Source organism: Oncorhynchus clarkii, unplaced genomic scaffold (assembly GCF_045791955.1).
Source record: "Oncorhynchus clarkii lewisi isolate Uvic-CL-2024 unplaced genomic scaffold, UVic_Ocla_1.0 unplaced_contig_9597_pilon_pilon, whole genome shotgun sequence".
Taxonomy (NCBI): domain Eukaryota; kingdom Metazoa; phylum Chordata; class Actinopteri; order Salmoniformes; family Salmonidae; genus Oncorhynchus; species Oncorhynchus clarkii.
In genome coordinates, this window is record NW_027257961.1 from 170,001 (window position 1) to 195,000 (window position 25,000).

The window sequence follows — 25,000 nt, forward strand, 5'->3', positions numbered from 1 at the left end:
CTACCACCCTACCTCACAGACACAGTGTATCTACTCCACAGCCTCAGCAGTATATTATTTTCTGCTGCGGTGACTCCCGGTAAACACACCGACCTGCAGACCTGCAGTGCTATCTGTAAAGACCAGCTAGCTACAGTAGTCAGTCAGGACCCAGGAAAAAGGCCAGACACAGGTGATGCATGAGGCTGGTCAGTCAGTTCAGAGAGCGTATTTCACTAGCTTGGGGCCATAACGGTTTGTGCTTTATAGCCAACTCCAATGGCTGTGTGTCATAGGAGTTGGCAAAACAGCACAAACAGATCTGGCAGCAGGCTAATATTTCACCAGCTGGCTAGAGACTGGAGCATTGTGCCTTTCTACAGCTGGTGTTCTCTTGTTAAGGACAGATGATCAACACTTTGGATCTGAGCCAGGATCACAGTTATATCAGCCACTAAAAACCTAGTCAATCAGGCACCCAATCAAGTCAAGTAGCTAACTTGGATTAAAATGAAATGAAGAGCAGCAAGAGTCTCAGGAAGCATTTGACAAATGTATTGATCCAGGTCTGGTTTCCCTTTTGGGTTGTCCCAGTACCAACCTCCTTAGTGGGTTATCCCAGTACCAACCTCCTTAGTGGATTGTCCCAGTACCAACCTCCTTAGTGGATTGTCCCAGTACCAACCTCCTTAGTGGGTTATCCCAGAACCAACCTCCTTAGTGGGTTGTCCCAGTACCGACCTCCTTAGTGGATTGTCCCAGAACCAACCTCCTTAGTGGGTTATCCCAGAGCCAACCACCTTAGTGGGTTATCCCAGTACCGACCTCCTTAGTGGATTGTCCCAGAACCAACCTCCTTAGTGGGTTATCCCAGAACCAACCTCCTTAGTGGGTTATCCCAGTACCGACCTCCTTAGTGGGTTATCCCAGTACCGACCTCCTTAGTGGATTGTCCCAGTACCAACCTCCTTAGTGGGTTGTCTCAGTACCAACCTCCTTAGTGGGTTATCCCAGAACCAACCTCCTTAGTGGGTTATCCCAGTACCGACCTCCTTAGTGGATTGTCCCAGTACCAACCTCCTTAGTGGGTTGTCCCAGTACCAACCCCCTTAGTGGGTTATCCCAGAACCAACCTCCTTAGTGGGTTATCCCAGTACCGACCTCCTTAGTGGATTGTCCCAGTACCAACCTCCTTAGTGGGTTGTCCCAGTACCGACCTCCTTAGTGGATTGTCCCAGTACCGACCTCCTTAGTGGGTTGTCCCAGTACCAACCTCCTTAGTGGGTTATCCCAGAACCAACCTCCTTAGTGGGTTATCCCAGTACCGACCTCCTTAGTGGATTGTCCCAGTACCAACCTCCTTAGTGGGTTGTCCCAGTACCAACCTCCTTAGTGGGTTATCCCAGAACCAACCTCCTTAGTGGGTTATCCCAGTACCGACCTCCTTAGTGGATTGTCCCAGTACCAACCTCCTTAGTGGGTTGTCCCAGTACCAACCTCCTTAGTGGATTGTCCCAGAACCAACCTCCTTAGTGGGTTGTCCCAGTACCAACCTCCTTAGTGGATTGTCCCAGAACCAACCTCCTTAGTGGATTGTCCCAGAACCAACCTCTTTAGTGGATTGTCCCAGAACCAACCTCCTTAGTGGATTGTCCCAGAACCGACCTCCTTAGTGGATTGTCCCAGAACCAACCTCCTTAGTGGGTTGTCTCAGTACTGAACTCCTTAGTAGATTGTCCCAGTATCAACCTCCTTAGTGGATTGTCCCAGAACCAACCTCCTTAATGGATTGTCCCAGAACCAACCTCCTTAGTGGGTTGTCCCAGTACCAACCTCCTTAGTGGGTTATCTCAGTACCAACCTCCTTAGTGGGTTATCTCAGTACCAACCTCCTTAGTGGGTTGTCTCAGTACTGAACTCCTTAGTAGATTGTCCCAGTATCAACCTCCTTAGTGGATTGTCCCAGAACCAACCTCCTTAATGGATTGTCCCAGAACCAACCTCCTTAGTGGGTTGTCCCAGTACCAACCTCCTTACTGGGTTATCTCAGTACCAACCTCCTTAGTGGGTTATCTCAGTACCAACCTCCTTAGTGGGTTGTCTCAGTACTGAACTCCTTAGTAGATTGTCCCAGTATCAACCTCTTTAGTGGATTGTCCCAGAACCAACCTCCTTAGTGGATTGTCCCAGAACCAACCTCCTTAGTGGGTTGTCTCAGTACTGAACTCCTTAGTAGATTGTCCCAGTATCAACCTCCTTAGTGGATTGTCCCAGAACCAACCTCCTTAATGGATTGTCCCAGACCCAACCTCCTTAGTGGGTTGTCCCAGTACCAACCTCCTTAGTGGGTTGTCCCAGTACCAACCTCCTTAGTGGGTTATCTCAGTACCAACCTCCTTAGTGGGTTATCTCAGTACCAACCTCCTTAGTGGGTTGTCTCAGTACTGACCTCCTTAGTGGGTTATCCCAGTACCAACCTCCTTAGTGGGTTATACCAGTACTGACCTCCTTAGTGGATTGTCCCAGTACCAACCTCCTTAGTGGGTTATCCCAGTACCAACCTCCTTAGTGGGTTGTCTCAGTACTGAACTCTTTAGTGGATTGTCCCAGTACCGACCTCTTTAGTGGGTTGTCCCCATACTGACCTCCTTAGTGTCCCCTCCATCATAAGGAGCCCAGGTCAGTTTGTAGAGGACGATGCCCGGAGCAGAGTGATCCCAGCTGACCCGGAAGCTCTCTGCGGTGACCTCACTGGCCTGGAGGTCAAGAGGACCTGGCACAGGGTCTATTAGAGAGATCAAACAGCATCATCAGAACAGTAAGATCAGCTATAACATGAAGTAAAACACACATCACTTCTGACTGGAAAAACTCATACTACAGTCCTATTCTGACCTGGTTAGTACCAATAAAATAGTTCCTAAAGTGCAAACCCTGTCCATCTGGCACTACTCTGAGAGACTCTGATTGGTTCTTACCGGTGGTGAAGCTGCCAGAGAGGGCTTCTGATTGGCCCTCGTCGTAGATCCCAAATATGGCTACCTCATACTCCCTTGCAGACGTCAGGTCATTCAGAGTCCAGGACGTGACTGGACCCACATCCACCTAAGGGGAAACAGAGACACACAGTATTGACAGAAGAGAGAGAGACACAGTATTGACAGAAGAGAGAGAGACACAGTATTGACAGAAGAGAGAGAGAGAGACACACAGTATTGACAGAAGAGAGAGAGACACAGTATTGACAGAAGAGAGAGAGAGAGAGACACACAGTATTGACAGAAGAGAGAGAGACACAGTATTTAGAGAAGAGAGAGAGAGACACACAGTATTGACAGAAGAGAGAGAGAGACACACAGTATTGACAGAAGAGAGAGAGAGACACACAGTATTGACAGAAGAGAGAGAGAGACACACAGTATTGACAGAAGAGAGAGAGACACAGTATTGACAGAAGAGAGAGAGAGACACACAGTATTGACAGAAGAGAGAGAGAGAGAGACACACAGTATTGACAGAAGAGAGAGAGAGAGAGACACAGACACACAGTATTGACAGAAGAGAGAGAGAGAGAGAGAGACACACAGTATTGACAGAAGAGAGAGAGAGAGACACACAGTATTGACAGAAGAGAGAGAGACACAGTATTGACATAAGAGAGAGAGAGACACACAGTATTGACAGAAGAGAGAGAGAGACACACAGTATTGACAGAAGAGAGAGAGACACACAGTATTGACAGAAGAGAGAGAGACACACAGTATTGACAGAAGAGAGAGAGACACACAGTATTGACAGAAGAGAGAGAGAGACACACAGTATTGACAGAAGAGAGAGAGAGACACACAGTATTGACAGAAGAGAGAGAGAGACACACAGTATTGACAGAAGAGAGAGAGAGACACACAGTATTGACAGAAGAGAGAGAGACACAGTATTGACAGAAGAGAGAGAGACACAGTATTGACAGAAGAGAGAGAGAGACACACAGTATTGACAGAAGAGAGAGAGAGACACAGTATTGACAGAAGAGAGAGAGACACACAGTATTGACAGAAGAGAGAGAGAGACACAGTATTGACAGAAGAGAGAGAGAGACACAGTATTGACAGAAGAGAGAGAGACACACAGTATTGACAGAAGAGAGAGAGACACACAGTATTGACAGAAGAGAGAGAGACACACAGTATTGACAGAAGAGAGAGAGAGACACACAGTATTGACAGAAGAGAGAGAGAGACACACAGTATTGACAGAAGAGAGAGAGACACAGTATTGACAGAAGAGAGAGAGACACACAGTATTGACAGAAGAGAGAGAGAGACACACAGTATTGACAGAAGAGAGAGAGAGACACACAGTATTGACAGAAGAGAGAGAGAGACACACAGTATTGACAGAAGAGAGAGAGAGACACACAGTATTGACAGAAGAGAGAGAGACACACAGTATTGACAGAAGAGAGAGAGACACACAGTATTGACAGAAGAGAGAGAGGCACACAGTATTGACAGAAGAGAAAGAGACACACCGTATTGACAGAAGAGAGAGAGACACACAGTATTGACAGAAGAGAGAGAGAGAGACACACAGTATTGACAGAAGAGAGAGAGACACACAGTATTGACAGAAGAGAGAGAGAGACACACAGTATTGAGAGGACAGACAGACAGACAGACAGACAGACAGACAGACAGACAGACAGACAGACAGACAGACAGACAGACAGACAGACAGACAGACAGACAGACAGACGTAATATATGTATAACTCTATGTTAAATCCCCTAGTCTTGTTCTAGGTTAAATCCCCTAGTCTTGTTCTAGGTTAAATCCCCTAGTCTTGTTCTAGGTTAAATCCCCTAGTCTTGTTCTAGGTTAAATCCCCTAGTCTTGTTCTAGGTTAAATCACCTAGTCTTGTTCTAGGTTAAATTCCCTAGTCTTGTTCTAGGTTAAATCCCCTAGTCTTGTTCTAGGTTAAATCCCCTCGTGTTGTCTCTCACCTCATCAGTCTTTAGCCCGTCAGTCTTGACGTACATGATGCGGTATCCTGTCACCTTCCTAGAGGCAGCTTCCCACGACAGTTTGGCTGAGTTGTGGTCCACCTCAGAGAACACAAGGTTCTTGGGAGGGCTCAGTGGCACTGCGGACACAAAGGGGTTAACTCAAAATGTCATGTTGAAGAGATCAATCAATCAATCAATCAATCAAATGTATTTACAGAGCCCTTTTTCCATCAGCAGACACTAAGTGCTATACAGCTACAACTTCTGAAGACAGGAAGACCTACAGTATATCTGTCCTCGGGAAGACCTTCAGTATATCTGTCCTCAGGAAGACCTACAGTATATCTGTCCTCAGGAAGACCTACAGTATATCTGTCTTCAGGAAGACCTTCAGTATATCTGTCCTCAGGAAGACCTTCAGTATATCTGTCCTCAGGAAGACCTTCAGTATATCTGTCCTCAGGAAGACCTTCAGTATATCTGTCCTCGGGAAGACCTTCAGTATATCTGTCCTCAGGAAGACCTTCAGTATATCTGTCCTCGGGAAGACCTTCAGTATATCTGTCCTCAGGAAGACCTTCGGTATATCTGTCCTCGGGAAGACCTTCAGTATATCTGTCCTCAGGAAGACCTTCAGTATATCTGTCCTCGGGAAGACCTTCAGTATATCTGTCCTCAGGAAGACCTTCAGTATATCTGTCCTCGGGAAGACCTTCAGTATATCTGTCCTCAGGAAGACCTACAGTATATCTGTCCTCAGGAAGACCCACAGTATACCTGTCATCAGGAAGACCCACAGTATATCTGTCCTCAGGAAGACCTACAGTATACCTGTCATCAGGAAGACCCACAGTATATCTGTCCTCAGGAAGACCCACAGTATACCTGTCATCAGGAAGACCCACAGTATATCTGTCCTCAGGAAGACCTACAGTATATCTGTCCTCAGGAAGACCTTCAGTATATCTGTCCTCAGGAAGACCTACAGTATATCTGTCATCAGGAACACCTTCAGTATATCTGTCCTCAGGAAGACCTTCAGTATATCTGTCCTCAGGAAGACCTACAGTATATCTGTCCTCAGGAAGACCCACAGTATATCTGTCCTCAGGAAGACCCACAGTATATCTGTCCTCGGGAAGACCTTCAGTATATCTGTCCTCAGGAAGACCTTCAGTATATCTGTCCTCGGGAAGACCTTCAGTATATCTGTCCTCAGGAAGACCCACAGTATACCTGTCATCAGGAAGACCCACAGTATACCTGTCCTTTATCTGAATTGTTGAATATTTAACAGTAGGTTTAAGAGGACACTTACAGGTGGTCTGCTGGCTACTCTTAGGATCGCTTGCTTCTTCTCCATACATGGCGTAGACTGTCACCGTGTACTCAGTGGCAGGAGTCAAGTCCTCCAGCTGTAGATCAGTTACTGTGTCTGACACCTTCATCTGTTGGTATTAAAGGGGGAATTGGGAAAGCATCGATGAAGGTCCAGATGACACAGTGTGGTGAGTCCCAAATTACAACCTATTCCTTATATAGTGCACTACTTGTGTAGTGGACTAATGTAGTGGACTATATGGGGAACAGGGTATTGTTGGGACTGAAGCCAAGAAGTGCCATCTGGAAGCCTGATTAGTACGGAGAAGACTGAAGACAGCTGTACAGAACGTACAGTATTATTTCTGAGGCACGCAATACTGTAGAAAAAGCAGAGTCGTTTATCTTGTGGAATAATCCGGACCGTGGCCGCACTTTGGAAGGGCCGCGGGCCACACACAGAGAGGTAAAACCAAAGTTCCCCATAATATATATATATATATATATATATATATATATATACACTGCTCAAAAAAATAAAGGGAACACTAAAATAACACATCCTAGATCTGAATGAATGAAATATTCTCATTAAATACTTTTTTCTTTACATAGTTGAATGTGCTGACAACAAAATCACACAAAAATGATCAATGGAAATCAAATGTATCAACCCATGGAGGTCTTGATTTGGAGTCACACTCGAAATTAAAGTGGAAAACCACACTACAGGCTGATCCAACTTTGATGTAATGTCCTTAAAATACGTCAAAATGAGGCTCAGTAGTGTGTGTGGCCTCCACGTGCCTGTATGACCTCCCTACAACGCCTGGGCATGCTCCTGATGAGGTGGCGGATGGTCTCCTGAGGGATCTCCTCCCAGACCTGGACTAAAGCATCCGCCAACTCCTGGACAGTCTGTGGTGCAACGTGGCGTTGGTGGATGGAGCGAGACATGATGTCCCAGATGTGCTCAATTGGATTCAGGTCTGGGGAACGGGCGGGCCAGTCCATAGCATCAATGCCTTCCTCTTGCAGGAACTGCTGACACACACCAGCCACAAGAGGTCTAGCATTGTCTTGCATTAGGAGGAACCCAGGGCCAATCGCACCAGCATATGGTCTCACAAGGGGTCTGAGGATCTCATCTCGGTACCTAATGGCAGTCAGGCTACCTCTGGCGAGCACATGGAGGCCCCCCAAAGAAATGCCACCCCACACCATGACTGACCCACCGCCAAACCGGTCATGCTGAGGGCCTCCCGGGTGGCGCAGTGGTTAAGGGCGCTGTACTGCAGCGCCAGCTGTGCCATCAGAGTCCCTGGGTTCGCGCCCAGGCTCTGTCGTAACCGGCCGCGACCGGGAGGTCCGTGGGGCGACGCACAATTGGCCTAGCGTCGCCCGGGTTAGGGAGGGCTTGGTCGGTAGGGGTGTCCTTGCCTCATCGCGCACCAGCGACTCCTGTGGCGGGCTGGGCGCTAACCAAGGTGGCCAGGTGCACGGTGTTTCCTCCGGCGCATTGGTGCGGCTGGCTTCTGGGTTGGATGCGCGCTGTGTTAAGAAGCAGTGCGGTTGGGTTGTGTATCGGAGGACGCACGACTTTCAACCTTCGTCTCTCCCGAGCCCGTACGGGAGTTGTAGCGATGAGACAAGATAGTAGCTACTACAACAATTGGATACCACGAAATTGGGGAGAAAAAGGGGTAAAAAAATAAATAAGAAAAAAAATAAGAAAAAACCGGTCATGCTGGAGGATGTTACAGGCAGCAGAACGTTCTCCACGGCGTCTCCAGACTCTGTCACGTCTGTCACATGTGCTCAGTGTGAACCTGCTTTCATCTGTGAAGAGTACAGGGCGCCAGTGGCGAACTTGGTGTTCTCTGGCAAATGCCAAACGTCCTGCACGGTGTTGGGCTGTAAGCACAACCCCCACCTGTGGATGTCGGGCCCTCCCGGGTGGCGCACCCTCATGGAGTCTGTTTCTGACCGTTTGAGCAGACACATGCACATTTGTGGCCTGCTGGAGGTCATTTTGCAGGGCTCTGGCAGTGCTCCTCCTGCTCCTCATTGCACAAAGGCGGAGGTAGCGGTCCTGCTGCTGGATTGTTGCCCTCCCATCCACGTCTTCTGATGTACTGGCCTGTCTCCTGGTAGCGCCTCCATGCTCTGGAAACTACGCTGACAGACACAGCAAACCTTCTAGCCACAGCTCGCATTGATGTGCCATCCTGGATGAGCTGCACTACCTGAGCCACTTGTGTGGGTTGTAGACTCCGTCTCATGCTACCACTAGAGTGAAAGCACCGCCAGCATTCAAAAGTGACCAAAACATCAGCCAGGAAGCATAGGAACTGAGAAGTGGTCTGTGGTCATCACCTTCAAAACCACTCCTTTATTGGGGGTGTCTTGCTAATTGCCTATAATTTCAACCTGTTGTCTATTCCATTTGCACAACAGCATGTGAAATTTATTGTCAATCAGTGTTGCTTCCTAAGTGGACAGTTTGATTTCACAGAAGTGTGATTCACTTGGAGTTACATTGTGTTGTTTAAGTGTTCCCTCTGTTTTTTTGAGCAGTGTATTTTATAAACTCAGTCGAGGTCTCAACTTACTGTTGCGGGTTAGAAGATTAGAATACACAAGTTGCAATTTCAAAACATCGTCAGTTTTTCTCTTGTTCTGCCAGTCACTGATAGTCAGTCAATTAGCCCGTGTCAGTTAGTTTAGCGGACAGCTATCTAAACTTGTTATCATGGTTGAAATACCGACCAGGGGCCCCCATCGATTCTGTTAGTCAGTGTCACTCAGATATCATATTAAAAAATGCAAAAAAATCCACCTCATGTCAGAATGTAAAACAGCTCATTTTCCTCTCTGCCCTCATGTCAAAATGTAAAACAGCTCATTTTCCTCTCTGCCCTCATGTCAAAATGTAAAACAGCTCATTTTCCTCTCTGCCCCCTCATGTCAGAATGTAAAACAGCTCATTTTCCTCTCTGGTCTCATGTCAAAATGTAAAACAGCTAATTTTCCTCTCTGGCCTCATGTCAAAATGTAAAACAGAGACAGGGACAGAGACAGAGACAGGGACAGGGACAGGGACAGGGACAGGGACAGAGACAGGGACAGACACAGGGACAGGGACAGACACAGGGACAGGGACAGATACACAGACAGAGATAGGGACAGGGACAGAGACGGGGACAGAGAGGAACAGGGACAGATACAATGACAGAGACAGAGACAGGGACAGAGACGGGGACAGAGAGGGACAGGGACAGATACAATGACAGAGACAGAGACAGGGACAGAGAGAGACAGGGATAGAGAGAGACAGGGACAGAGACAGGGACAGAGATAGGGACAGAGAGAGACAGGGACAGAAACAGAGACAGAGGTAGGGACAGAGACAGAGACAGAGATAGGGACAGGGACAAATACCGAGACAGAGATAGGGACAGAGAGAGACAGGGACAGATACATGGACAGAGAGAGACAGGGACAGAGACAGAGATAGGGACAGAGACAGGGACAGAGACAGGGACAGAGACAGGGACAAAGACAGGGACAGAGGATGTCCTCTTATTGAGGCCTCTCCTGCCTCCATGACACCACCAGATCCAATAAGCCTGTGGAGCCTCCAGATCACCAGGGTTCTGCTGGTTCTGTTCAGCAGCAGATCTACTGACACAAGGCCTCCCATCCCCGGTGCTCCTGTGGTTTAGGAACTAGGGATTATCCATGCTATATTTCATCAGGAGAAAAGAGACACGGACCACCAGCAGCCCCTCCAGGAAGAACCCTCCCCCAGACCGATCCCACCCAGGCTTGCGGCCCTCCGGCTGGGGTACCTCTTTCTCGTCGGAGGCCTGGTCCTCGGTCAGGGGGGCGTATAGGACCATGTACCCCGAGACGCCCTGCACACCGCTCCACCGCGCCCGCATGGTGTTGTGGGTAACGTCGTACAGCTCCAGGCCGTTCACCATGGGGAGAGCCACTGAGACACACGTGAACACACGCAGGAACGCGCACACACAGGAACGAACAGACACACACAGAGAGTTGGGTTAAACCCAGGTGAAAGAGTATGTTTAGACACATCCAACTTGGCCCAGGAGGAACAAAAGAACAAGTGTAGAAAATAGTCTTGCTGAAAATGAGAAGGGAGGTGGACTCACATGTGGTCTCGCTGCCACGAAGTGCCTCGCTAGCTGAGCTGGTGTAGACAGCGAACACAGCTAACTGGTACTCTGTTAAGGAGTTGAGATGCCGCAGAACCACAGAGTTCTCTGTGCCGTCCACCACAGCCTGGGAGAGATACAAAGAGAGATACACAGAAACTGGGTCAGAGAGACACACAGAGACTGGGTCAGAGAGATACACAGAGACTGAGAAGACACAAAGTCTTCTCATGCTTTGTTGATTTCAAAAAAGCCTTCGACTCAATCTGGCATGAGGGTCTGCTATACAAACTGATGGAAAGTGGTGTTGGGGGTAAAACATACGACATTATAAAATCCATGTACACAAACAACAAGTGTGCGGTTAAAATTGGCAAAAAACACACACATTTCTTCACACAGGGTCGTGGGGTTAGACAGGGATGCAGCTTAAGCCCCACCCTCTTCAACATATATATCAACGAATTGGCGCGGGCACTAGAAAAGTCGGCAGCACCCGGCCTCCCCCTGCTAGAATCCGAAGTCAAATGTCTGCTGTTTGCCGATGATCTGGTGCTTCTGTCACCAACCAAGGAGGGCCTACAGCAGCACCTAGATCTTATGCACAGATTCTGTCAGACCTGGGCCCTGACAGTAAATCTCAGTAAGACCAAAATAATGGTGTTCCAAAAAAGGTCCAGTCACCAGGACCACAAATACAAATTCCATCTAGACACTGTTGCCCTAGAGCACACAAAAAACTATACATACCTTGGCCTAAACATCAGCGCCACAGGTAACTTCCACAAAGCTGTGAACGATCTGAGAGACAAGGCAAGAAGGGCATTCTATGCCATCAAAAGAAACATAAATTTCAACATACCAATTAGGATTTGGCTAAAAATACTTGAATCAGTCATAGAGCCCATTGCCCTTTATGGTTGTGAGGTCTGGGGTCCGCTCACCAACCAAGACTTCACAAAATGGGACAAACACCAAATTGAGACTCTGCACGCAGAATTCTGCAAAAATATCCTCCGTGTACAACGTAGAACACCAAATAATGCATGCAGAGCAGAATTAGGCCGATACCCACTAATTATCAAAATCCAGAAAAGAGCCGTTAAATTCTACAACCACCTAAAAGGAAGTGATTCACAAACCTTCCATAACAAAGCCATCACCTACAGAGAGATGAACCTGGAGAAGAGTCCCCTAAGCAAGCTGGTCCTGGGGCTCTGTTCACAAACACAAACACACCCTACAGAGCCCCAGGACAACAGCACAATTAGACCAAACCAAATCATGAGAAAACAAAAAGATAATTACTTGACACATTGGAAAGAATTAACAAAAAAACAGAGCAAACTAGAATGCTATTTGGCAGAATACCTGACCACTGTGACTGACCCAAAATTAAGGAAAGCTTTGACTATGTACAGACTCAGTGAGCATAGCCTTGCTATTGAGAAAGGCCGCCGTAGGCAGACATGGCTCTCAAGAGAAGACAGGCTATGTGCTCACTGCCCACAAAATGAGGTGGAAACTGAGCTGCACTTCCTAACCTCCTGCCCAATGTATGACCATATTAGAGAGACATATTTCCCTCAGATTACACAGATCCACAAAGAATTCGAAAACAAATCCAAATTTGAAAAACTCCCATATCTACTGGGTGAAATTCCACAGTGTGCCATCACAGCAGCAAGATTTGTGACCTGTTGCCACGAGAAAAGGGCAACCAGTGAAGAACACACACCATTGTAAATACAACCCATATTTATGCTTATTTATTTTATCTTGTGTCCTTTAACCATTTGTACATTGTTAAAACACTGTATATATATATATATATATATATATATATATATATATAATATGACATTTGTAATGTCTTTACTGTTTTGAAACCTCTGTATGTGTAATGTTTACTGTTAATTTTTGTTGTTTTTCACTTTATATTTTCACTTTATATATTATCTACCTCACTTGCTTTGGCAATGTTAACACATGTTTCCCATGCCAATAAAGCCCTTGAATTGAATTGAATTGAATTGACTGGGTCAGAGAGATACACAGAGGCTGGGTCAGAGAGATACACAGAGACTGGGTCAGAGAGATACACAGAGACTGGGTCAGAGAGATACACAGAGACTGGGTCAGAGAGATACACAGAGACTGGGTCAGAGAGATACACAGAGACTGGGTCTGAGAGATACACAGAGACTGGGTCTGAGAGATACACAGAGACTGGGTCAGAGAGATACACAGAGACTGGGTCAGAGAGATACACAGAGACTGGGTCAGAGAGATACACAGAGACTGGGTCTGAGAGATACACAGAGACTGGGTCTGAGAGATACACAGAGACTGGGTCAGAGAGATACACAGAGACTGGGTCTGAGAGATACACAGAGACTGGGTCTGAGAGATACACAGAGACTGGGTCAGAGAGATACACAGAGACTGGGTCAGAGAGATACACAGATACTGGGTCAGAGAGATACACAGAGACTGAACATTAAAAACCCTACTGGGTGGGAGAGTAAGATGGAGTGTGTATACCTCTTCAGGCCGTCCTCCCTGGGTAGCAGGGTAGAACACCACACGGTACTTCTCTACACTGCCGGGAGCGTGACTCCAGGACACCCTGAAACTCCTGGCTGTCACCTCTGATGTCACTAGGTCCTGAGGGGCTCCCTGTGTCTCCTGACCTGCAGACTCTCCTGGAGGAACACACATTCAGATAGTACAGGACAGCATCATCTAAGGTGACAGACTGTACAGTATACTGTATGGACATGATGATGTCACTAGGTCCTGAGGAGCTCCCTGTGTCTCCTGACCTGCCGTCTCCTCTGGAGATACATTACAACGGATCGCTAGAGAATGCATGGTATGAAAAGTTTGTACAGTACACTCTTAGAAATAAAATATGCTATCTAGAACCTAAAAGGGTTCTTTGGCTGTCCCCATAGGAGAACCCTATGAAGAACTATTTTTGGTTCCAACTAGAACCCGCACTTAGACATACACACTTAGAAAAAAGGGTTCCAAAAGGGTTCTTCAGCTGTCCCCATAGGAATACCTTTATTGGTTACAGGTAGAACCCAAAAGGGTTCCATGTAGAACTCTTTCCATAGAGGGTTCTAAATGGAACCCAGAAGGGTTCTACCTGTAACCAATAAAGGTATTCCTATGGGGACAGCCGAAGAACCCTTTTGGAACCCTTTTTCTAAGTGTGTATGTCTAAGTGCGTGTTTATTCAGTATGCACTACATATGGACAGCATTATCATGATTCTGCAATGAGGATTAAGTATCAAGTGTATTAAACAGACAGGAGTTATTTCAATATTAAAGACTGGGCACTGTGTCTAAGTGAATGAGACAGTATGTACTGTAAAGATATACAGTAGTATGAGGACTGAGACAGTATGTACTGTAAAGATATACAGTAGTATGAGGACTGAGACAGTATGTACTGTAAAGATATACAGTAGTATGAGGACTGAAGACTCGGTACTGTGTCTAAGTGAATGAGACAGTATGTACTGTAAAGATATACAGTAGTATGATGACTGACGTGCCAACATCTTTGCTCTCTGATTTGATTTGTTCACCTTTGATCTCCTTGTCCTGCTCCTCTACCCGTTCACAGACTATCTGGGTCAGTCCCTCTATGATAGAGCTCATGACGCTGAAGTCTGCCACGTTGTACACATGAGTGTTGTCAGGCTCAGAAGCTATGGCCCTCAGCTCATTCTCATCAGCATTCTTTACACCTGCACACAGGGAGAGAGAGCACTAAGATCAAGATTAAGATCAAGATTTAGATCAAGATTAAGATCTAGATTAAGATCTAGATTAAGATGTAGATCAAGGTTTAGATCAAGATTAAGATCCAGATCAAGATTAAGATCTAGATTAAGATCCAGATCAAGATTAAGATCTAGATGAAGATTTAGATCCATATTTAGATCAAGATCAAGATTTAGATCAAGATTTAGATTAAGGTCTAGATCAAGATTAAGAACTAGATCAAGATTTAGATCAAGATTTAGATCAAGATCTATCCGTTTCCTTTTGTTTCCCTTAACAAAACACAAAGGAAAAAATGTATCCAAACGTGTCACCATGTCAGCCTTTACCTCTAAAACAACTAACTGTGTCCTACCGACAGCATCAAAACAACTAACTGTGTCCTACCAACAGCATCAAAACAACTAACTGTTTCCTACCGACAACTAACTGTGTCCTACCGACAGCATCAAAACAACTAACTGTGTCCTACCGACAGCATCAAAACAACTAACTGTGTCCTACCGACAGCATCAAAACAACTAACTGTGTCCTACCGACAGCATCAAAACAACTAACTGTGTCCTACCGACAGCATCAAAACAACTAACTGTGTCCTACCGACAGCATCTAAACAACTAACTGTGTCCTACCGACAGCATCAAAACAACTAACTGTGTCCTACCGACAGCATCAAAACAACTAACTGTGTCCTAACGACAGCATCAAAACAACTAACTGTGTCCTACCGACAGCATCGAAACAACTAACTGTGTCCTACCGACAGCATCACAACAACTAACTGTGTCCTACCGACAGCATCAAAACAACTAACTGTGTCCTACCGACAGCATCAAAACAACTAACTGTGTCCTACCGACAGCATCAAAACAACTAACTGTGTCCTACCGACAGCATCAAAACAACTAACTGTGTCCTACCGACAGCATCAAAACAACTAACTGTGTCCTACCGACAGCATCAAAACAACTAACTGTGTCCTACCGACAGCATTAAAACAACTAACTGTGTCCTACCGACAGCATCAAAACAACTAACTGTGTCCTACCGACAGCATCAAAACAACTAACTGTGTCCTACCGACAGCATCAAAACAACTAACTGTGTCCTACCGACAGCATCAAAACAACTAACTGTGTCCTACCGACAGCATTAAAACAACTAACTGTGTCCTACCGACAGCATCAAAACAACTAACTGTGTCCTACCGACAGCATCAAAACAACTAACTGTGTCCTACCGACAACTAACTGTGTCCTACCGACAGCATCAAGTCTCACAGCATGAATATACGGTGCCTTCGGAAAGTATTCAGACTCCTTGACTTTTTACCAAAAATCAAGGTTACATCCTTATTGTAAAATGTATTATATAAAATAAACCTTTCACCAATCTACTCACAATATCCCATAATGACAAAGCGAAAACAGGTTTTAGATATTTTTGCAAATTAAAAATGAAAAATTATAAAAAAATACCTGATTTATATAAGTATTCAGACCCTTTGCTATGAAACGCGAAATTGAGCTCAGGTGCATCCTGTTTCCATTGAACATCCTTGAGATGTTTCTACAACTTGGAGTCCACCTGTGGTAAATTCAATTGATTGGACATGATTTGGAAAGGCACACAGCTGTCTATATAAAGGTCCTACAGTTGACAGTGCATGTCAGAGCAAAAACCAAGCCATGAGGTCAAAGGAATTGTCTGTAGAGCTCCGAGACAGGATTGTGTCGAGGCACAGATCTGGGGAAAGGTACCAAAACATTCCTGCAGCATTGAAGGTCCCCAAGAACACAGTGGCCTCCATCATTCTTAATTGGAAGGGGTTTGGAACCACCAAGACTCTTCCTAGAGCTGGCCACCCAGCCAAACTGAGCAATGGGGGGAGAAGGGCCTTGGTCAGGGAGTAACCAGAGTTCCTCTGTGGAGATGGGAGAACCTTCCAGCAGGCTGTCGTGTAAAAGGCAGATGACGGCCAGCTTGGAGTTCGCCAAAAGGAACCAAAAAATTCTCAGACCATGAGAAACAAGATTATTTGGTCTGATGAACTCTTTGGCCTGAATGCCAAGCTAGTCAGCATTGCGGCAAAGATGAACAGAGCAAAGTACAGAGAGATCCTTGATGAAAACCTGCTCCAGAGCGCTCAGGACCTCAGACTGGGTCGAAGGTTCACCTTCCAACAGGACAACGACCCTAAGCACACAGCCAAGAGAACGCAGGGGTGGATTCGGGACAAGTCTCTGAATGTCCTTGAGTGGCCCAGCCAGAGCCATCTCTGGAGAAACCTGAAAATGCTTCAACAAAGTACTGAGTAAAGGGTCTGAATACTTATGTAAATGTCTTATTTCAGTTGTATTTTCACTGTAGTGCTCCTAAAGAGAACCATCATGTGTTCATACTACAGTAAGGACAACAAGGCCTTGAGTCCTACCAATGGCGAAGAGTTCGATGCCAGCGTCCCTCAGGCTCTGGGCAGGGGGGATCACGTCATCCTGGGACTTCCCATCTGTGATTAGGATACCGACTTTGGGTACCCCGCTCCTGGAGCCTGACTCGGGCTTGAAGCTGTTCTCCAGGATATAGGTCAGGGCCAGGCCTACACAGATACACAGAAATACACTGAGTGGACAAAACATTAGGAGCACCTGCTCTTTCCATGACAGACTGACCAGGTGAATCCAGGTGAAAGATATGATCCCTTAATGATGTCATTTTGTTAAATCCACTTCAAATCAGTGTAGATGAAGGGGAGGAGACGGGGTTAAATTATTATTTTTAAGCCTTGAGACAATTGTGACATGGATTGTGTGTGTGTGTCATTCAGAGTGTGAAAGGGCAAGACAAAATATTAAGTGCCTTTGAACGGGGAGTGGTAGTAGGAGCGTCAAGAACTTCAACGCTGCTGGGTTTTCAGCTACACAAATAGACAGCTTGACAGATAGACACCTACACAGTTTGACAGATACAAAGCTAGACAGCTACACAGCTACACAGCTAGACAGCTACACAGATAGACTCCTAGACAGCTACACAAATACACAGCTACACAAATACACAGCTAGACAGATACACAGCTACACAGTTTGACAGATACACAGCTAGACAGCTAGACAGCTACACAGATAGACAGCTACACAGATAGACAGCTACACAGATAGACAGCTATACAGCTACACAGATAGACAGCTACACAGATAGACAGCTATACAGCTACACAGATATACAGTTAGATAGATACACAGCTACACAGCTACACAGATAGACAGCTACACAGCTACACTGATAGATGGATACACAGATAGACAACTACACAGCTACACAGATAGACAGCTAGACAGCTACACAGATAGACAACTACACAGCTACACATATAGACGGATACACAGATAGACAGACAGATAGAAAACTAGACAGCTAGACAGACAGCTAGACAGACAGATAGAAAACTAGACAGCTAGACAGATAGCTAGACAGACAGATAGACAGACAGATAGACAGACAGACAGATAGACAGACAGATAGCTAGACAGATAGCTAGACAGATAGCTAGACAGACAGAAAGCTAGACAGATAGCTAGACAGACAGATAGACAGACAGATAGACAGACAGATAGACAGACAGACAGATAGACAGACAGATAGACAGACAGACAGATAGACAGACAGATAGACAGACAGACAGATAGACAGATAGCTAGACAGACAGATAGACAGACAGATAGACAGACAGACAGATAGACAGACAGATAGACAGACAGATAGCTAGACAGATAGCTAGACAGATAGCTAGACAGATAGCTAGACAGACAGATAGACAGACAGATAGACAGACAGACAGATAGACAGACAGATAGCTAGACAGATAGCTAGACAGACAGATAGACAGACAGATAGACAGACAGACAGATAGACAGACAGATAGCTAGACAGATAGCTAGACAGATAGCTAGACAGACAGAAAGCTAGACAGATAGCTAGACAGACAGATAGACAGACAGATAGACAGACAGATAGACAGACAGACAGATAGACAGACAGATAGACAGACAGACAGATAGACAGACAGATAGACAGACAGACAGATAGACAGATAGCTAGACAGACAGATAGACAGACAGATAGACAGACAGACAGATAGACAGACAGATAGACAGACAGATAGCTAGACAGATAGCTAGACAGATAGCTAGACAGATAGCTAGACAGACAGTTCCCTGATGATGGCTCCACTGGTTGATACATCTAAAAGTCATATAGACTTCCCTCACTAGGCCCCTCCCTGGGGCGGCAGGGTAGCCTAGTGGTTAGAGCATTGAACTAGCAACTGGAAAGTTGCAAGTTCAAACCCCCAAGCTGACAAGGTACAAATCTGTCGTTCTGCCCCTGAACAGGCAGTTAACCCACTGTTCCTGGCCGTCATTGAAAATAAGAATTTGTTCTTAACTGACTTGCCTAGTTAAATAAAGGTATAAAATAAAACTAACTCTTGTTACCCTTAACAAAATGCTTTACATTCATGCAGATTTCAATACGTCTGTGTATTAAGCATGGCTAAACGTCCCCCTCTGGGCTAAATCTACTGTGACCTTTCCATAGCTGTCACTAGGGATGAAGTCAGAGGGAGCTGCTGGTGAATTGTACCTGTCAGTGTGTTGCCTCCCTTATAGGGCAGGTTCTTCACAGCATCCAGGACTGCATCTTTAGTGGTGAAGGCATTCAAATGCCACTCTATCCTGGGGTCCCCACTGTACTGGGCCAGACCTGGGAGGGAATACAGCACAATACAATAATATAGATTTCATTTATAGGATAAGGAGTACATAAGTTGACCAGGCTATTGAACCCTGTGACAGTACAGTAAGGCTATTGAAGTCTGTGACAGTACAGTAAGGCTATTGAACCCTGTGACAGTACAGTAAGGCTATTGAACCCTGTGACAGTACAGTAAGGCTATTGAACCCTGTGACAGTACAGTAAGGCTATTGAAGTCTGTGACAGTAGAGTAAGGCTATTAAACCCTGTGACAGTAGAGTAAGGCTATTAAACCCTGTGACAGTACAGTAAGGCTATTGAACCCTGTGACAGTACAGTAAGGCTATTAAACCCTGTGACAGTACAGTAAGGCTATTGAACCCTGTGACAGTACAGTAAGGCTATTGAACCCTGTGACAGGACAGTAAGACTAATAACAGACAGTGATGCTAATGCTTACCTATCCTGGTCAGTAACAGACAGTGATGCTAATGCTTACCTATCCTGGTCAGTAACAGACAGTGATGCTAATGCTTACCTATCCTGGTCAATAACAGACAGTGATGCTAATGCTTACCTATCCTGGTCAGTAACAGACAGTGATGCTAATGCTTACCTATCCTGGTCAATAACAGGCAGTGATGCTAATGCTTACCTATCCTGGTCAATAACAGACAGTGATGTTAATTCTTACCTATCCTGGTCAGTAACAGACAGTGATGCTAATGCTTACCTATCCTGGTCAATAACAGACAGTGATGCTAATGCTTACCTATCCTGGTCAGTAACAGACAGGGATGCTAATGCTTACCTATCCTGGTCAATAACAGACAGTGATGCTAATGCTTACTTATCCTGGTCAATAACAGATAGTGATGCTAATGCTTACCTATCCTGGTCAATAACAGGCAGTATTGCTAATGCTTACCTATCCTGGTCAATAACAGACAGTGACGCTAATGCTTACCTATCCTGGTCTGGTCGATCCCGACGCTGAAAGCGCTGACCAGGTTCTCCAGGAACATGCGGACCAAGCGAAAGTTGAGCCTCCCGATGCTCCAGGATCCATCCACCAGGATCACTATGTCAGCTATGGCCTGAGTCGTACAGACAAAAGGATCCGCTGGAAAGAGGGTGAGACGGGAGAACACGGGTCACTACGTCAGCTGTGGCCTGAGTCGTACAGACAAAAGGATCCGCTGGACAGAGGGTGAGACGGGAGAACACGGGTCACTACGTCAGCTGTGGCCTGAGTCGTACAGACAAAAGGATCCGCTGGACAGAGGGTGAGACGGGAGAACACAGGTCACTATGTCAGCTGTGGCCTGAGTCGTACAGACAAACAGCTCCACTGGACAGAGGGTGAGACGGGAGAACACGGGTCACTATGTCAGCTGTGGCCTGAGTCGTACAGACAAACAGCTCCGCTGGACAGAGGGTGAGACGGGAGAACACGGGTCACTATGTCAGCTGTGGCCTGAGTCGTACAGACAAAAGGATCCGCTGGACAGAGGGTGAGACGGGAGAACACGGGTCACTACGTCAGCTGTGGCCTGAGTCGTACAGACAAAAGGATCCGCTGGACAGAGGGTGAGACGGGAGAACACGGGTCACTACGTCAGCTGTGGCCTGAGTCGTACAGACAAAAGGATCCGCTGGACAGAGGGTGAGACGGGAGAACACGGGTCACTATGTCAGCTATGGCCTGAGTCGTACAGACAAAAGGATCCGCTGGACAGAGGGTGAGACGGGAGAACACGGGTCACTACGTCAGCTGTGGCCTGAGTCGTACAGACAAACAGCTCCACTGGACAGAGGGTGAGACGGGAGAACACGGGTCACTATGTCAGCTGTGGCCTGAGTCGTACAGACAAACAGCTCCACTGGACAGAGGGTGAGACGGGAGAACACGGGTCACTATGTCAGCTGTGGCCTGAGTCGTACAGACAAAAGGATCCGCTGGACAGAGGGTGAGACGGGAGAACACGGGTCACTACGTCAGCTGTGGCCTGAGTCGTACAGACAAAAGGATCCGCTGGACAGAGGGTGAGACGGGAGAACACGGGTCACTATGTCAGCTGTGGCCTGAGTCGTACAGACAAAAGGATCCGCTGGACAGAGGGTGAGACGGGAGAACACGGGTCACTACGTCAGCTGTGGCCTGAGTCGTACAGACAAAAGGATCCGCTGGACAGAGGGTGAGACGGGAGAACACGGGTCACTACGTCAGCTGTGGCCTGAGTCGTACAGACAAACAGCTCCACTGGACAGAGGGTGAGACGGGAGAACACGGGTCACTATGTCAGCTGTGGCCTGAGTCGTACAGACAAACAGCTCCACTGGACAGAGGGTGAGACGGGAGAACACAGGTCACTACGTCAGCTGTGGCCTGAGTCGTACAGACAAAAGGATCCGCTGGACAGAGGGTGAGACGGGAGAACACGGGTCACTACGTCAGCTGTGGCCTGAGTCGTACAGACAAAAGGATCCGCTGGACAGAGGGTGAGACGGGAGAACCCGGGTCACTACGTCAGCTGTGGCCTGAGTCGTACAGACAAACAGCTCCACTGCAGGACAACCAGACAGCGGGAGAAAATAACATCAGAAAACAACATGCCAAGAATGTAGATAAGTAGAGGAAACAGTCGGTCAGAGTCCATGAAGGACAACGTGAATATCGTGAGACTTTTGGTGTGCAGATTTGGTCCAAGACAACAACATAAATGCAAAATGCTCTTCAAAATACAGGAAACGAAAGGAACCTTTTTATTGAACATTCAGAACTATAGAACAGAGAGAAACGACATCACACAGCAGACGCATCATGTGAAGGACAGAGACAGTAAGCAGTCTGTTTGTAAACACTAATGCCTGTTGCTGTACCATCCCAGATACAGTGGTGTTTCTTAACATCACTTTGTCTTTGAGAAGGAAGAACCAGAAAAACGTGGTAGAAGAGACTCTACCACGTTGGGATGCTGTCCAGACCAGGCAGACTTCAGCTTAGAGGGCATGGGAAAATGACCTCTCTAGAAGCCAGCTCTGGGGGAGAATAAGAGTTTTAGTTGTTAAACACACACACACATACACACACATGCATGCACACACACACACACTCCAACACACTGGGTTAATGGAAGGACTCCACAGCAGTCAGTAATGTATTGTAATGTATTGTATTGTAAGATAATGTATTGTATTGTAAGATAATGTATTGTATTTTAATGTATTGTAAGATAATGTATTGTAATGTATTGTAGTGTAAGATATTGTATTGTATGGTAATGTATTGTATTGTATGGTAATGTATTGTAAGATAATGTATTGTAGTGTAATGTATTGTATTGTAAGATAATGTATTGTAGTGTAATGTATTGTATTGTAAGATAATGTATTGTAGTGTAATGTATTGTATTGTAAGATAATGTATTGTAATGTAATGTATTGTAGTGTAATGTATTGTATTGTATTGTAGTGTAAGATATTGTATTGTGATGTATTGTATTGCATTGTAATGTATTGTAATGTAGTGCAATGTATTGTATTGTATGGTAATGTATTGTAAGATAATGTATTGTAAGATAATGTATTGTAGTGTAATGTATTGTATTGTAATGCAATGTATTGTATTGTAGTGTATTGTATGGTCATGTATTTCATCGTATGGTAATGTATTGTGATGTGTTGTAATGTATTGTCTTGTAATGTGGTGTATGGCAATGTATTGTAATTGTAATGTATTGCATTGTGTAATGTATTGCATTGCATTTTATTGTATGGTAATGTATTGTATCGTAATGTAGTGTTTTGTCATGTATATTGTAATGTATTGCATTGTATGGTAATGTATTGTATTGTAATGTATTGTATTGTATGGCAATGTATTGTATCGTAATGTAGTGTATTGTATGGTAATGTAATGTATGGTAATGTATTGTAATGTATGGTAATGTGATTGTATTGTATTGTATTGTATGGCAATGTAATGTAATGTTTGGTAATGTAATTGTATTGTATTGTGATGTATTGTATGGTAATATATTGTAATGCATTGTATTGTAATGTATTGTATGGTAATGTATTGTATTGTAATGTGGTGTATGGTAATGTATGGTAATGTAATTGTATTGAAATGTATTGTATTGGGGAAGTGCAGACAGCGGGGCTGTATTACCAGTGAAGTGATAGAAGTGATGGATGTTCTGTGAAGTTCAAACACCTTCCAGACATCAAACAATCAACTTTTATAAAACAACTACATTCAAATAATGGACTTTTGTAATTTGTAATAGTAATGAATTATCTAAAGATTAATTTATTGATGTTCGTCCCCTGAGGATTACCTTGCTGGCTCAGGTTTGTTTAAATTTGCCTTCGATTCTCTGAATAATCAATTCAAAGGAGAGGAGAGGAGAGGAGAGGAGAGGAGAGGAGAGAGTTGTTATGGGAGCTTCTTCTTTTATTTACTTCAACAGAACAAACACCACCACCCACTGTGTTGAGAGTTGTCTGTCGTCTCTGCCTGCCTGCCTGCCTCCCTCCCTCCCTCCATTCATCCCTCCCTCCACCTCTTCCTACAGTCACCACATCAAAGGAACCCCCCGGGTTAAAGTGAAACACTCTAGAGGACATTGAGTAGTGAGTAAAGACCCGCAGGGTACAAACTAAACTACAACCGTGGTTGTCATGAGTCCCCATCACCATGACACGGCAGAATCCCAATGTCAAAGCTGAGGTATGGGAGACTCCTACATTTCCTAATTTCAGGGATCCTGAAGAAAAGCCACTTAAGTTAAGTCAGAAGTTTACCCTTGGTTTTCTGCCCTGGATGGCCGGCTGGCTCTCAGTTGAAAGCCTCAGTGTGTGGACCCTGTTTGAGCTGCACATGAAAGAGCAAAGCAGCTGATGGCTTCAGTTTATCACTGCTCCCAGCAGTACGGTCCCAGACTACACATCAAACCCAGCAGACTGGGCCGGGCTGGACCGACAGTCAGACAGCCTACACATCAAACACAGCAGACTGGGCCGGGCTGGACTGGACTGGACAGACAGACAGACAGACAGACAGTCAGACAGCCTACACATCAAACCCAGCAGACTGGGCCGGGCTGGACCGACTGACAGACAGCCTACACATCAAACACAGCAGACTGGGCCGGGCTGGACTGGACTGGACAGACAGACAGCCTACACATCAAACCCAGCAGACTGGGCCGGGTCGGGCTGGACCGACAGACAGACAGACAGACAGACAGACAGCCTACACATCAAACCCAGCGGGCCGGGCCGGGCCGGGCCGGGCCGGGCGGACAGACAGACAGACAGACAGACAGACAGACATCAAACCCAGCAGACTGGGCCGGGCTGGACGGACGGACGGACAGACAGACAGACAGACAGACAGACAGACAGACAGACAGACAGACAGACAGACAGACAGACAGACAGACAGACAGCCTACACATCAAACCCAGCAGACTGGGCCGGGCTGGACTGGACCGACAGTCAGACAGACTACACATCAAACCCAGCAGACTGGGCCGGGCTGGACTGGACCGACAGTCAGACAGACAGACAGACAGACTGCACATCAAACCCAGCAGACTGGGCCGGGCTGGACTGGACCGACAGTTAGACAGCCTACACATCAAACCCAGCAGACTGGGCCGGGCCGGGCCGGGCCTGGACGGACGGACAGACAGACAGACAGACAACACATGAAACCCAGCAGACTGGGCCGGGCTGGACTGGACCGACAGTCAGACAGACTACACATCAAACCCAGCAGACTGGGCCGGGCTGGGCTGGACTGGACAGACAGACAGACAGACAGACAGACAGACAGACAGACAGACAGACTACACATCAAACCCAGCAGACTGGGCCGGGCTGGACAGTCAGACAGCCTACACATCAAACCCAGCAGACTGGGCCGGGCTGGACTGACAGACAGACTACA

General features: G+C 46.2%; 1 protein-coding gene across 1 annotated transcript in view; it reads right to left on the bottom strand.

Moving 5' to 3' along the window:
• The window catches only part of LOC139394290 (collagen alpha-1(XIV) chain-like), a 230,302-nt gene that overhangs the window by 142,425 nt on the left and 62,877 nt on the right, over nucleotides 1–25,000 (bottom strand). The window contains exons 6-16 of the mRNA XM_071142315.1: nucleotides 20,009–20,164; nucleotides 18,931–19,050; nucleotides 16,721–16,885; nucleotides 14,088–14,249; nucleotides 13,031–13,191; nucleotides 10,484–10,613; nucleotides 10,157–10,302; nucleotides 6,304–6,433; nucleotides 4,983–5,122; nucleotides 2,958–3,084; nucleotides 2,625–2,764 (exon numbers count right to left, since the gene is read on the bottom strand). Of these exons, the coding sequence (XP_070998416.1) occupies nucleotides 2,625–2,764; nucleotides 2,958–3,084; nucleotides 4,983–5,122; nucleotides 6,304–6,433; nucleotides 10,157–10,302; nucleotides 10,484–10,613; nucleotides 13,031–13,191; nucleotides 14,088–14,249; nucleotides 16,721–16,885; nucleotides 18,931–19,050; nucleotides 20,009–20,164 (1,577 nt within the window). The remainder of the gene's footprint in view (nucleotides 1–2,624; nucleotides 2,765–2,957; nucleotides 3,085–4,982; nucleotides 5,123–6,303; nucleotides 6,434–10,156; nucleotides 10,303–10,483; nucleotides 10,614–13,030; nucleotides 13,192–14,087; nucleotides 14,250–16,720; nucleotides 16,886–18,930; nucleotides 19,051–20,008; nucleotides 20,165–25,000) is intronic.